Raw genomic sequence first — 12,501 nt, forward strand, 5'->3', positions numbered from 1 at the left:
GTAAGTTGTCAGATCCAGCTCCGCTCACCTCCCTGCAGGTATGTTCTCTGCTAAGGTGCCCCGTTAGTAGTATAACTAATGATTGGGCATGTTCCTAATGGGAGATGTGGCTAAATGCAGGCTGCTGTGGAGACTCAGACTTTTTCAAGGCTTTCCCAGCTGCGTTGGCTTGGCTGCCCAGCATAGAAAAAGCAATTTGAGTTCTTGGTCAAGTTATTAGCTGTGCACCTGAATATGGAAACGTACTTGCTGGGGCTGACCTCTCAGCTGCGGCGACCCGCCGTCGGGCTCAAAACCCAGCTAGCTTTCAAAGAATGGAACAGGTACATCAGAGGCTGCCTGGATGCCCGCGTTATTTCAAGCTCTTGCAGAGCACGCAGCCCTAAGCGCGCTAATTGAGTCTTTTGGACTCAATTCCCTTTGGGGCTTTCTCTCCACTTTGATGAGCAGCTCTGCGCTGTAATTACAGTTCCTTGATCCTCAGAGATATCCCCAAAAGAAGAATGGCCTTTCTTCTAGGTGAGGTGCAGTTACCTTACACCAGCCTCGGCTGTTTTCAGCCAGCAGCCAACAGACCAAGTCCAGCAGTCCTGGTTTAAGAGGTCAGTGAAAGCTAAAAAAAAATGCGAGCTGCTCGTCAGGAGGCTTGAATGCCTACAAAGAAGTTTTTGTCTCCATTGGAACATTTTCAGGGTCTGCAAACAGCAACAGGTTGAAAAAGCATGATTTTTAACCCCAAATCCAGAGCAGCTCACTGCTTGTGATTTCCCCTGGGGTGCCTGAGAGCTGAGCCCCCTTCTAACTCTGGAGCCCCGCTGTTTAGACAAGGGAAATAGGTCGTCTCTTTAGTTTCAAGTAACACCCATCTAATGTGTTTTTAGCACAAAACCCGAACACTCAAGTAGTGTTTAGGTGAGCGGCGCGGTTACTTTTTCAGGAATGTGCATTTAATCCCCGAGGAATGCCCCGGGAAGCATAAAGGGGCTGTGCGAAACTCCAAGCCGGCACAGTCCGATGTGCCGATCGCTGGGGCAAAAATGGTGGAGGGCAGTGCTCATTCCTGCCGGGGGCTCGGGCTGCAGGGAGGGAGCAAAGGTCTGCCTTGTCCTTTCTGGGGAAAGACCCTCCTTATCCTCACCGGGGCTTGGATCAGGCTAGGAGGGCGAGCCAGCCCAGGAGATGCAGGGAGAGGCCCAAGCAAGGGGATTAGAGGCTAGGTTTTAAAAGGAAATCAACTGTTTTAATAATAGTATTGAGTCCTCGGGTGGTTTAGGGGATTAATTAGTCCGTGTTTGCACCGCACTTTGAAGAGGTCAAGCACGCTGCAATAGCTGGGGGCAAGTGGCAAAGCGACGTCGGTGGTGGGTTCCCAGCTCCCAGGCGTCACCTCCCTCTCAATCCAAGCGTGCCACAAAGTCCCCCCCCCTTTTCGGCAGGCTTTTCTTTTCGGAGCAGTTGTGCACGGGTGGGATGAGCGGATGAATTAGGCAGTTGGTCTGAGGGCTTTGACGCTACTGGTGAGTAGCTTTGCCAGCCACGATAGAGCAGAGCAAAGTGCACTTGGTCCTTCACAGTAAACCCAGGCAAGAAATACTCGTTAACAAGATAAGCATCAATGCCTGCAGCTGAGCATCACAGTGGTTTGAGTATTAGGGGCAGGGTACTCTCAGTTTCCGTAACAGTTACTGCAAGGTAGAGTCTGTGGTTTATAAGGGAGTTGCAAATTAACATGTGAAATCACAACACTGTTTGAAAGATTTGTAACTCAAAAAACTCCAGACCGGTTTGGGTGGCCATCCGCATGCTTCAGCTGACACAGAGCTCCTTTTTTTTTTTTTTTCCAAATTAATGCAGCCAACCTGACGTTACGACTTAAATGGAATGTAATAACAGAAGCAGATATAAGTGTTGCCAGTATTTCCAAATGCTCAAAAGAAAGCCGATATACATACATCTTGGCTAATGTAGGCACTGTACCCTTGACAAAGTATGCCTTAGAGGCTGAGGGACTTGTAGCTATCCCTCTACACAAATTAATAATATCGCCAGCATTTTTCATCTGGAGAATGGGTTAAAATCTCCTGAATAGTAGGGGAAACTTGGATAATGTAGGACATCTTGGGCAACATAGAAACCTCATTTTTTTCCATAGAGCCCAGGTTAGGTCTGGTTATGTGCTTGTCCTCTGTTGCTTCACGTCCTGCTTGGGACCACAGCGTAGCTAGTAAGTGTTCCCAGGTTTGGGAGCTCTGGGGTGCAGTGAAGCCCAGCTGGTTCTGCATGGTGCTGGCACAGGCCCTGCAAAGCTTAACAGCTTGGGCTCCGTGATGTGCAAAACCGGGCACACTGCTCGCCGGTGCAATATAGCTGCAATCGCACGCTAGTGCACCAGAGCTAGTAAGTCTTGCTTGAATTGAGCTCCCTCTGCAGAAATAGCCTGCTTGGGTATTTCTGCGTCCTCCTCCTGGTTACCCCAGCCCTCAGGTAAGGGCTTCAAGAAAATTGGTGTCAGGCGCGTTTAATCCTCGTGTGTAGCCATGTCCTGTCTTTGCAGTCTGGAAAGGTGCTCTGGGAAAATCCCATTCACTGCACACCCGAGGAATCATCGAATTGGCAGGAGCTATATCGTGTGGCACGGGACGGTCTCCTTTGGCATATATTGGCTATGGATGCTACTGTGGACTGGGAGGACAAGGCTGGCCTAAAGATAAAACAGACTGGTAAGAAGAAGCTCAACTATGTGTCCAGAAGCGGTGCAGATCTCCCCGCTCTTCTCTGTTCGTACTCCTGTGACTCCATGGACTCGTTACTGCCTCGTGGAAAGGGAACTTAGTATATATGAACAGCACTGGGGAATTGTGAGTGAGGACTCACTTGTCACTTGGGGTTTGAATGAGGGTTTAACCACCTTCTAGATGACAGCAGAGCTCTTGAGACCTGGTACTCTATGGGGTGGAGGGCAAAGGAGGAACCAGGATATGATTTCATGAAGTAGCTGCATGTTTATTCATAGTGAGCAAGCCCTGCCTGAAAAAAGGGGAGTGACCAAGGTATTTGGAGAGTTATTGCACCCAGGTCCTGAAAATGGCAGCAATGGGAATATCGCTGTTTATCCTCTGGAAGAAATCTAGATCATTGCAAGGAGTAATCAAACCTGTTGCCTCGATTGCCCCTTAGTTCACAGTGAATCAAGGAAGAACAACAACAGGGGAGGGTATGGTGTTATTTCCCCTCTTCTTTGTTAGTGGTGAAGATGCTGTGCTTGTTAGTCCCGAGGCTAAAATCAATTAGTTTAGGAGGTGTTGCAATCAAAGGTTTCTTTCTTGTAATTTGCAATTAGCGTACATGTAAATCTTGAGCATGGTGGACTTTTGTGTGCTCTGAGCCTTTTATTTGCAGACTTGTCTGGTTTTAAACCTCAAAGACAGAGCACACAAGTCTACCTGTTTATCTACAGTCAACAGGCCAGGTGCTACCGATAAGCAAGCACTGCTTTTACAGGGAGTGAAGGCAGCGTGCAGATCACTGGGAAGGAAACTGAGCTTTCCAGAATACCCAGCCATTGGAGACATTTCGCATTGCTACAAAACCAAACTCTTGCTGAATTGGCAGGACAGAAAAAGGCAAAAAAGGAAGAAAAGAAAGATGCCAAGGTTAAAGGCCAACTCCTCTGTGGGCATAAAAGAGCAAGTGTCCCCTAAAACTAGTGGAGATGTCTTCGTTAATGCGGCAAGACATTTCATTCCCAAACCTGTCTCTTCACATCCTTGGTTTATACCTATGAAACATTTAATCTATGAAATAGTCAATACAGGACTTACAAATAACGAGTAACTGCCTACAAAGTGTCATAGCTTTCAGGTGTAAAGATTTCTTTTAATTTTCAGTAATATCTCTTGACCTGCTTATCATCACTTACAGCAGTGTCTGTAAAGGTGTTTATTATTTTTGTTAGCCCTTTACCAACTCTCATAATCAGGTCTTTAAAGTAAAACATGACTTCACTGATTTGGAGTACTCCTTTTACCAAAGGGCTGAGTGGAGTCACCTAAAAGCTGTGTTCCACAGACTTTGGGTGACCCCCAAGTTTAGGTGACTCTGGGAAATGCGAGTGGTCAGCACTCCTGAAAAACAGATAGAGTAAAATACGGCCACGTGTTTGTCAGCTGGTGTTTCTGCTGCCGTTTGATTTCCATGAGATATGGATTTTATCTTAATGGCAGAAAATGAGACTCTGCAACTGGAAATGGCTCAAAGTACCAGATAGTTTGTAAAAAGGAAGCTTGATCCTTTAAGTGCATTCATTATTATCCCTTAGCTGCAATGCTTGGCTGCAAAAAAAAAAAAAAACCCAACAAAAAACCAAAAAAAACCCAAACCAAACCAGAAACATATTTAGATTTAGCCCTAAAATTTTCCATTTTATGTTTCCTAAAGGAATCTTCTGATATCTGTTACTGAGAAGGAGTGCAAAAATCAGTTTGGTTGAGTACCCCATGCCTGTGAAAGTGACCACATTATTTTCCATATTTGCCATTCTAAAAAAGAAAGAAGCAGAGTGGCAAAACTACTAGCTTTGAGTGACATACACTGTTTGAAATGACTCACCCCCTTGACACTTCTAGGTTTGTTACTGAGACCCCTACAAAAGGAGTAATTTTCTTGTGAGTAATTCAGTCAATCTGTCTAGACAGGGCTAGCCTGCTTCTAAGCACCTCTCTTTTATGGGGAAAAAAAAAAAAGCCTTTGAGTGGGTAATCCTTTTATAAGGTTTATTTCACACACCGACTTTGATGTGGAGTTGCCAGTAATTACCTTTTCCCTTTTGTTCCACTCTCACAGGCCCATCACTTCAAGACATAATAGCATCTCTTCTGAAGAAAGTCAATAGATTTGTTTCTCCTTTCCCTTTCTGTTCCCCTGGCTTGCTGCAGAACCCATTTTGTAAAGGAAGACCTGAAGGTGCTCAGCACCTCCCTGAAAACCCCAAATGCCATGAAAGGCAGGGTGGCATATATGGCTCATCTAAGTTCTGGCAAACCCATAGGGAAGAGTAAGATTTCCCCTCAGCTGCTGTGTTAAAGCAAGACAAAAGGACACACAGTGGTGGTTGTGTTGTTGACATGACAAATACAACATGACAAATTCTTACCTTAATGGCATTTGCTCAGCGGCAGGGGTCTGGCCAGCTGATCCCTGAGGGCCAGCCGGAGCTGTCTGTAGCCATTACGGCCATTTGGTAGCCCAGAGGTGATGAATAGGTTGCTTGCTAACTAGATGATGCAGTTGTATTTGTTTTCCATACCTGTTGACCAGTGCTCTGCCATAGTGTTGGCTGACTCTGTTTGCGTTGCTCTAACCAAGTGTTAGCAGGTTATTAAAAGCTTAATGTCACGCTCTGACCCAGGTGCAGAAAAGGGCATTTTCAGACAGACATCGAAGGTGGCAAAGGACAACGATAGATTTCCTCACTCTTCATTCCCTGGCAGTTCTTTCAGAGCATCTGAAAGAGATGTTTGTAACATATGAGGCAAATTCTTCTTGCTTTTTGTTGGTGTAAGCTACATGTCACCCCGCTGCAGTTATGGGTGTCATCAGGAGGAACCAGTCGGTGTAAGGGGAAGCAGACTTATGCCCCAAATCCTGCGGAATTTATGCAATCCTGCTGATTTCACCAAGGCAGCTAAGGAGCAGCGAGTTCTCACAGCTAGCTAGCACACCTCTCTAGTGCTCATTTGCTTGTCCATGCCTGATTCACAGACCCTCTTTTGCCCCCTCCAAGATCCATTCTCACTTCTTCTCCTACCTTTTTCTGCTCGTTCCCTCTGGCTCTCCATGAAGAGCAATTTCATTCCTTTGGCCCACAGGCTTCTAACTCCTCCCTTTGCCTGTCTACCTTTGCGTTGTTCCTCTTCCCCACGCTCCTCCATCACTGACAACTTTACCGATTTGACTGCTGATTCACTCTTCAGACCTCATAACCGCTGTGATTTCTACAGCTGGCACTCCGCCTCAGCTCAGCCTGATTTGTGGCTCTCCACCGTGGCCTCTTGTGCTCTGTCCCCCATATATGAGACACCCATGATGGGACTGCTCTGCCATCTACCTCCCTGAGGACAGATGAGGCTGTGCCACAGCTTAAGGTATGTTAGCCAGGATGCCCTCAGCTACAGCAACTCCTCCAGATGACACGTGCCCCAGCTGTAGCTCAGTGCATAGTCCATCCTGGTCATATCATATGGCACATTCCATAGGGACTCATACATTGGAGAAAGCTGAGACTTACACACTTTCCACAAGGCTGCGAATTCTTCTCTCCTTTGGCCTTTCACTTCTCAAGTCTTCAGGACAAGCCCAGGAGTGAGGTGTTACTGGATCACTAAAGATCTGACCCTCAGCCTGTTAGTGCCGTCATGTCCAACAGAACCAGTTCCATGGGCTGAATAAGGTCATCTCGATTACAGCAATTGCTGTAACTCCTCATGGGAAAACTTCTAGATACGTATATCCCATAGGGCTTAGTCCCATTCTGAAGTCCTTTGAGGAGCTGGCATGGAGGGACATACTAGTTTGCTACTGCTAACTTACATTTCTAGGTTTCACAATGCAGTGAGCAGTCTGGTCATAATCAGTACACAGGTTCCATCTTCGCAAGCTGAAAAAAAAAGGGCATTTAGTTTGCAGACTCATCTGTGGGATGAAATTGCTACTTTAACTACTAAATTGGGAGCTCAGTCAGCAGGGAAAGCACACCGGACTAAATTCAGCCTGTGTGTAATCACAGGGGTTACTTGAAGGCTGAATTTGATCTGGCTGGTCTGATTCTTTTGTCTCTTTCACATGATTCACCTGAGCTAGTTGCAGTCATTTTATTAGAATTTGCATCAGTGGTGGATCTTCTTCTTCGCACTTCAAAAATTGTCGGTTTTTTCCTGGGCTTTATCACCTCACACAGCCCACCAGCCCTCATATCCGTAAACCAACTTCTAAAAGGGCAAAATCCTCCTGCAGCAGAGGGTGATGAAGTTTGTGATGCTCCTGAGCGCTCGGGTAAGGTACCGGCAGCTCCCAGTGGGTCTCTGGAGAAGCCCCACTTCCTGCACAAGGGACCTTTTTCCTTCTTGCAGCTTTTTTCCACTTTTCCAGAGGGATATAATGTTGGATCCTAGAGTGTTTTGCAGACTTTTATTGGCTTTTCAGGTACACTGACCTCAGGCCTTGAAGGTCTTCAACTGGATTTGGGCAGCCAGCACAGACATGCTCCCTTTTGGCCAGCTCATCCATGTCTTGAAGATATTCACATCTAGGACTCCAGAGCTTCTCTAAAAGCTGTCTGCTCCTCCTTTACACCTAAGATCAGCCTGCCTTGATGCTTCCCAATTAGTAGAGTGGTTTCTCTGTAGAGTCCCAGTGATCTTGCAGGGACAGCTTCTGGAAATGCAGGAGCTTACTCCTCTCTGGCTCCAGCCTGTGACCTCGCATCGTTGCTCAAACAACCTTGGTTGTCTGGCAGAGAACCTCTCTAAATGCTGAATTTTTTCTCAGTGTATTTTGAGTCACTGAACTACCAGAATAAAATTCAAGTGGGGTCAAGTTTTCTATAAATTCTGAAGTAATTTATACTGGGAATCATCTCACTGACTAGTGTGTAGGACAGATACCATCAGCTGAGCTAGTCACCCTCAGCCCCCTCTATGGTCAATGAGAAGCAATTGCACTTTCAAATGCAATGTTTTTCACCTATGTTAGATCTCCTCAGCAGGATAATACGAACTGTGCCCCAGACATGCATAAAGGCAGCATAGATCAATGCCTTAGATGGAGATGTTTACATTTAGGGACCTGAAGTTAACTGATATGAATCCCGCCATTGAGGCTGATGAGTTTGTAGCCAGCTCTCAGAAACTGGATGGGCCAAAGAGCACGTGGCAGGTCCAGGTGAACTGGAGAGATGGAGCTGCTCGGTGATGCTGAGGAAGGCGAAAAGCATCCCGACTCCGAATTCTGTGATGGGTCTAAGCCTAAACTGGTGACCCACAGTCATGCACCTCATAGTAACGCTTCAGCTCCGTTTCAGTGAGTGGGATTATCACGTGTTGACCACACCTGCCTTTCTGAGAGCGAAAGCTCAGGGGAAGAAGCATGGTGGTTATGGGACAAAACATAGCTTTAATGAGCTCCTGAGCCATGTGAATTTTCAAAGAGATGCCAGGATGCTTGGTTCATCGACAGACGATTTACTGACAGGCTGAGGCAAACATTGCTGTCCTAAGTGGTGCGTGAGTGGAGCACTCCCGGAGTACGAGCAAACACCCCTGAGCAAAACATGCAGGATGCCTGAGCCCAAACTCTACCTTTTATTCTCTCCCAGGTGCTGCCACAGGCACGACTGCTGCTATGACAAGGCAGAGAAGGAAGGCTGCAGCCCCAAGGCGCAGCAGTACCGCTGGGCATGTGAGCAGAACGCCGTGCGGTGCGGTAAGGAAATGCTCGCTCACGTTGGGTTTGTTTCGCTCCCTCCTCTGCAGGCGCATAGGCTGACCTAAGGGCTTTGTGGGCCTCAGAGGTAGGTCTGTGTATGCTGAGATGGTTTTAAAGCCGCTTTGGGCAATGTCTGTTCTCCTCTGAGCTCTCTTCCCGTCCCTTGCCTGGATCACTGGGCTTGCCAAGAGTCCCCAGCTGGAGCTGGGAGAAAGGCTGGAGCCCCAGCACCAGCTGTCCCAGGTAACCAGAGTCCTCCCCAGGCTGAGGAGTGGGAGCGGGGGCCATGGAGCCAACAAGCCGTCTCAGTTTGGCACGGATACAGAAGCCTCTCCGGAGGCTCTCTGCCCACCTGCATTAAGCACACCTGCTCCTTACCGATGCCTTCCCAAAGCTGTGCAATGGTCTGCCTGTCACCACTTCTGCAGGGGTGGTCATCCCACGGCAGTTTTGGCCCTCCATCCAGTGGGACTGTTCACTGTTTTACTTACCATTATGTGCTGCTAGAGAAAAGCCATGCTATTACACATGTCTGTAAGACAGGTTAAATAGGGTGCCAGCCTGCATCTTTGCCTCGTGTGGGACTCCAGCCTAAAGCCCTAGGGCTCCAGCAGGGATTTTGAAACTTGCGGAGTCAAATGCTCTCGAATGCCGCAGGCATACAGTGAGTGTGGGCTGTGCTCAGCTCTACAGCTGGTACCCAGTCAAGAAGGTCTTGAATTGCACAATCACAGCCCGTCAGTGGCTCACACCAGTTTGTTTTGACATACACCAGATGACTTGAGTCTTAGAATTTGTCACTTCTATTTCTAAGTCTCCAAAAAGTCCCTGATGGTAAAATCCATTGTAGAACACTTCTAAAGTTTGAAAAGAAACATGTGAGAGTAAAACTTGTCCCTGTACCATCAAAGCTACTTGCCTGAACATTAAAAGAGTGTTTCCACCTTATCAGAAGACCATATTCTACTGGTGCAATCCTCAGCCTCTCCAGCAGCTGAAAATCTGCCCGCAGATATGGGATGGGTCACAGCACATCTGCAGTTGCTCTTTTCCAAGTGCCAGAACAACCTATTAAATACAAAGTGCCGGCTAAGGAATGTATTGCTTTAATGTGTAACTGCTCTCCCTCCTGCTTACCCATATTTCCATAGCTGACTGATATTATCTGCTAGCTATTGTTATCTGAAAAAGAAAACCCTGTTTCTTTTTGCTGTGAAGGAACAATCCTAGTTGCAGATATGAGGCGTATCATCGAGTCCACAAGACACGTGCAAAGAATGTCCCATAAGACTGCACTGGGCAGCTGTTGCTCCAACCTGGCTAACAAGCATGAGTTAAACAAATGCCATTCATTCCTTAACTGATGTCCAGGCAATGCCTGAGAAGCATCCATCAACTGTTCTCCACAAGCCCTCGGCAGGCTTCACTTCCCCTGACATCCCCCATGGGGAGGAACAATAGAAATGTGTTCTGAAGGCAAATTTCCCACCCCAGGTTACAGCACAGCAGGTTTTACTGAGGTGTGAAGGTATATTGTCTGATCCCATTCAAACAAAAGGGATGAAGAATTAAATTTCCAGGCATGCTTGCTGGGCCTTGGGTAGTGATGTCCAGAAGCATTAGAAGCAGAACTGCTTGCACTGTCCTTTCTATGCAAGAGCATATAAATCCCTGTTGCCTGGCACTGTATCATAAACACAGATATTTTCAGGTAAATTAAACAGAAACTCATTTTACCTGGGACTTTTCCTCCTTTTGCTACTGTTAGGCAGTTTTGTTCATGGAATGAAAAAAATTGGCAAAACCGTATTTTTCAGTCCAGAGATGCCATCACATGTAGGCTAATTCCATTCAATAAATACCCGGAATATAGAAAAGGATGTAAGTTGTGGGGGCTGGTCAAAAAAATCATTCTGCTCTAACAGAAACGACTGCCAAGCCAGACTCTTGTACTCACATTAGACTGACAGTGGTTGGCACGGCACAACCGAAGAACTCAAAGAGCAGAGGGCAAGGAGAAAATTGAGCAGGACTGGTAGCTAAGAAAAAAATGGACTTAGTGCTGAGTCCTCATCCATGGGACCCTTGAAACACTTTTTATCAGTAAACATGTGATTCTTTTCAGAAGAGCTTAAGAAATATGGGGTCTTCTTATTTATCAGATACAGGGTTGATCCAGCAGAGTCCAGTGAAATCTGGAAAGATTCCTGTACTCTTTGCAGTTGGTTTTGGAGCAAATCCCATGTGCACTGGCATGAAGTCACACTTCAAACTTTGCCTAGTGCGGGGTTTGGCTGGTGTTAGATAATCTATAGTAGCAGCCTCAAATAAACAAGGCACTGTGCTTTGAAATAATATTAGCCCAACGGCTGCATTTAAGCCACCTATAGGTGGGATGGGGTTCATTAACGCAAAATCAGCCATTTGCAATATAGCCACCTGAGCTAGTTGCTCTGATGGTCCTTATGGTCCTTACCTAGTCATGTAGTCATATAATGGCATTATAAATAGCTCCACACATATAATTTTGATCAGCTTCATTAGCTGCTGACTCACAAAAATCAGGTACCTGACCCCGCTGTGGAGTTCCTTGGCTCCCCTGCAGTGATCAGAGAGATGTAAGAGCAACTCATGGAGCATGAGTGAAGGATGCCCGGTGGGTGCTTCTATACCCTCGGGTTTCTGAATGTCCCTCTGGGAGACTCTTCCTTTCAAAGCAGCATTTTTTTCTTTTGAAATTGGTCTGATGTGCACAGGGAGGAGTTAAAAGGGAAGTTGACTGACTGAGGGAAAATGAAATATTTTTAGCTCAGGCTAAGCTAAAATAATTTTCTTTTTCAGCTTCAGCTGCTGAACTAAACTCCCATTGTTCACACAGTTCTAGAAGCAGGGAACGCTTTGTCCTGGACAGATTTTTATAAGCATTGCCAATTTATGTTTAGCTGCTACTTTTTGATGCTTTTGGTCACAGTTAAGGTCAGACCTGTTGACAGAGACAGGACAAGGGAGGGTCAGGTCCACACACAACACAACATGTTGGTCCTTCTCTCTTCCTGCTCCCACAGCCTCTGTTCCCTAAGTATTACTTTATTAGGGAATCATTCCTCTTAAAACTTTCTTGCCTTCAACTGATACAGAACCTCTCATCCTCCGCTCACATTTTCTTTTGCAGATAACCTGACAGACCGGTGTGAAAAAATGGTGTGCCTGTGTGACCAAGAAGCAGCGAAATGCTGGGGAGCAGCGTCGTACAATCCACACTTCATCCTCTGGCCAGACTTCTTATGTGGACAGACTCATCCCACATGCCATTTCAGATATGGGGGGGCAGAGTAGTCTTTTTAGGACCTTTCTTCTAACCCTTTGAATCTGAATGTGCTGGAATAAAATTTGACCTCTTTTACCAGAGCTAACAATGATGTGAAAGAATTTGTATCAGGCTAGGGTTTAGGGGAGAGACAGGGTAACATATATGCTGAAGTAAGGATAAAATCCTGCTCTGATCGCAGCCCTTGCAGAAACAGACGGTTTGGTCTGCAGTGCAGTGGAAACACATTACCCATTACCAAATGGCTTTTTTGTCCTTTCACATTGCCTGACCTTCAGCTCCCACACATTTGCACATGATCTGGAAAACATGTAGAGACTTCTGCTGGACTGGCTTGGGGAAAAAAAAAGAAATCCATCTCTGTGAAAAGATACACTGGCCTTTGAAGACCTGAGGTGTGCCAGTCTGGAAGTAGAGTGACTCACTTTATTTTCCTGGACCTGCAGGAGAGGGGGACATCAAAGAGGGAGGATGCCTCGTTATCCCTTAGTTGTGCTCAGAGAAGTTCTTCTTCCTACCAGAAGGAAAAGCAGAGTCTGGCTCAGCGCAGGGCTCCATCCTTTCTTGTGAGGGGTGTGTGGGGGGTGTGTGTTTCTTAGTTTATGTAGCCAGCTGTCTTATCCCTCATGTTCCTGCCTTACAGCACTGGGGATACTTCTGAGGTGTGTTCGAAGGTAAGCAGAGTTACACCA

The 12,501-nt window shown here is 46.5% G+C and overlaps 1 protein-coding gene across 1 annotated transcript in view; it reads left to right on the forward strand.

Moving 5' to 3' along the window:
* The window catches only part of LOC104321749 (phospholipase A2), a 28,940-nt gene extending 17,051 nt beyond the window's left edge, over window positions 1-11,889 (forward strand). Inside the window, exons 2-4 of the mRNA XM_009924613.2 lie at window positions 2,555-2,720; window positions 8,372-8,478; window positions 11,654-11,889. Coding sequence (XP_009922915.1) covers window positions 2,555-2,720; window positions 8,372-8,478; window positions 11,654-11,817 — 437 coding nt within the window. The 3' untranslated portion in view covers window positions 11,818-11,889. The remainder of the gene's footprint in view (window positions 1-2,554; window positions 2,721-8,371; window positions 8,479-11,653) is intronic.
* Window positions 11,890-12,501: the final 612 nt, after the last annotated feature.

Source organism: Haliaeetus albicilla, chromosome 6, assembly GCF_947461875.1.
Source record: "Haliaeetus albicilla chromosome 6, bHalAlb1.1, whole genome shotgun sequence".
Taxonomy (NCBI): domain Eukaryota; kingdom Metazoa; phylum Chordata; class Aves; order Accipitriformes; family Accipitridae; genus Haliaeetus; species Haliaeetus albicilla.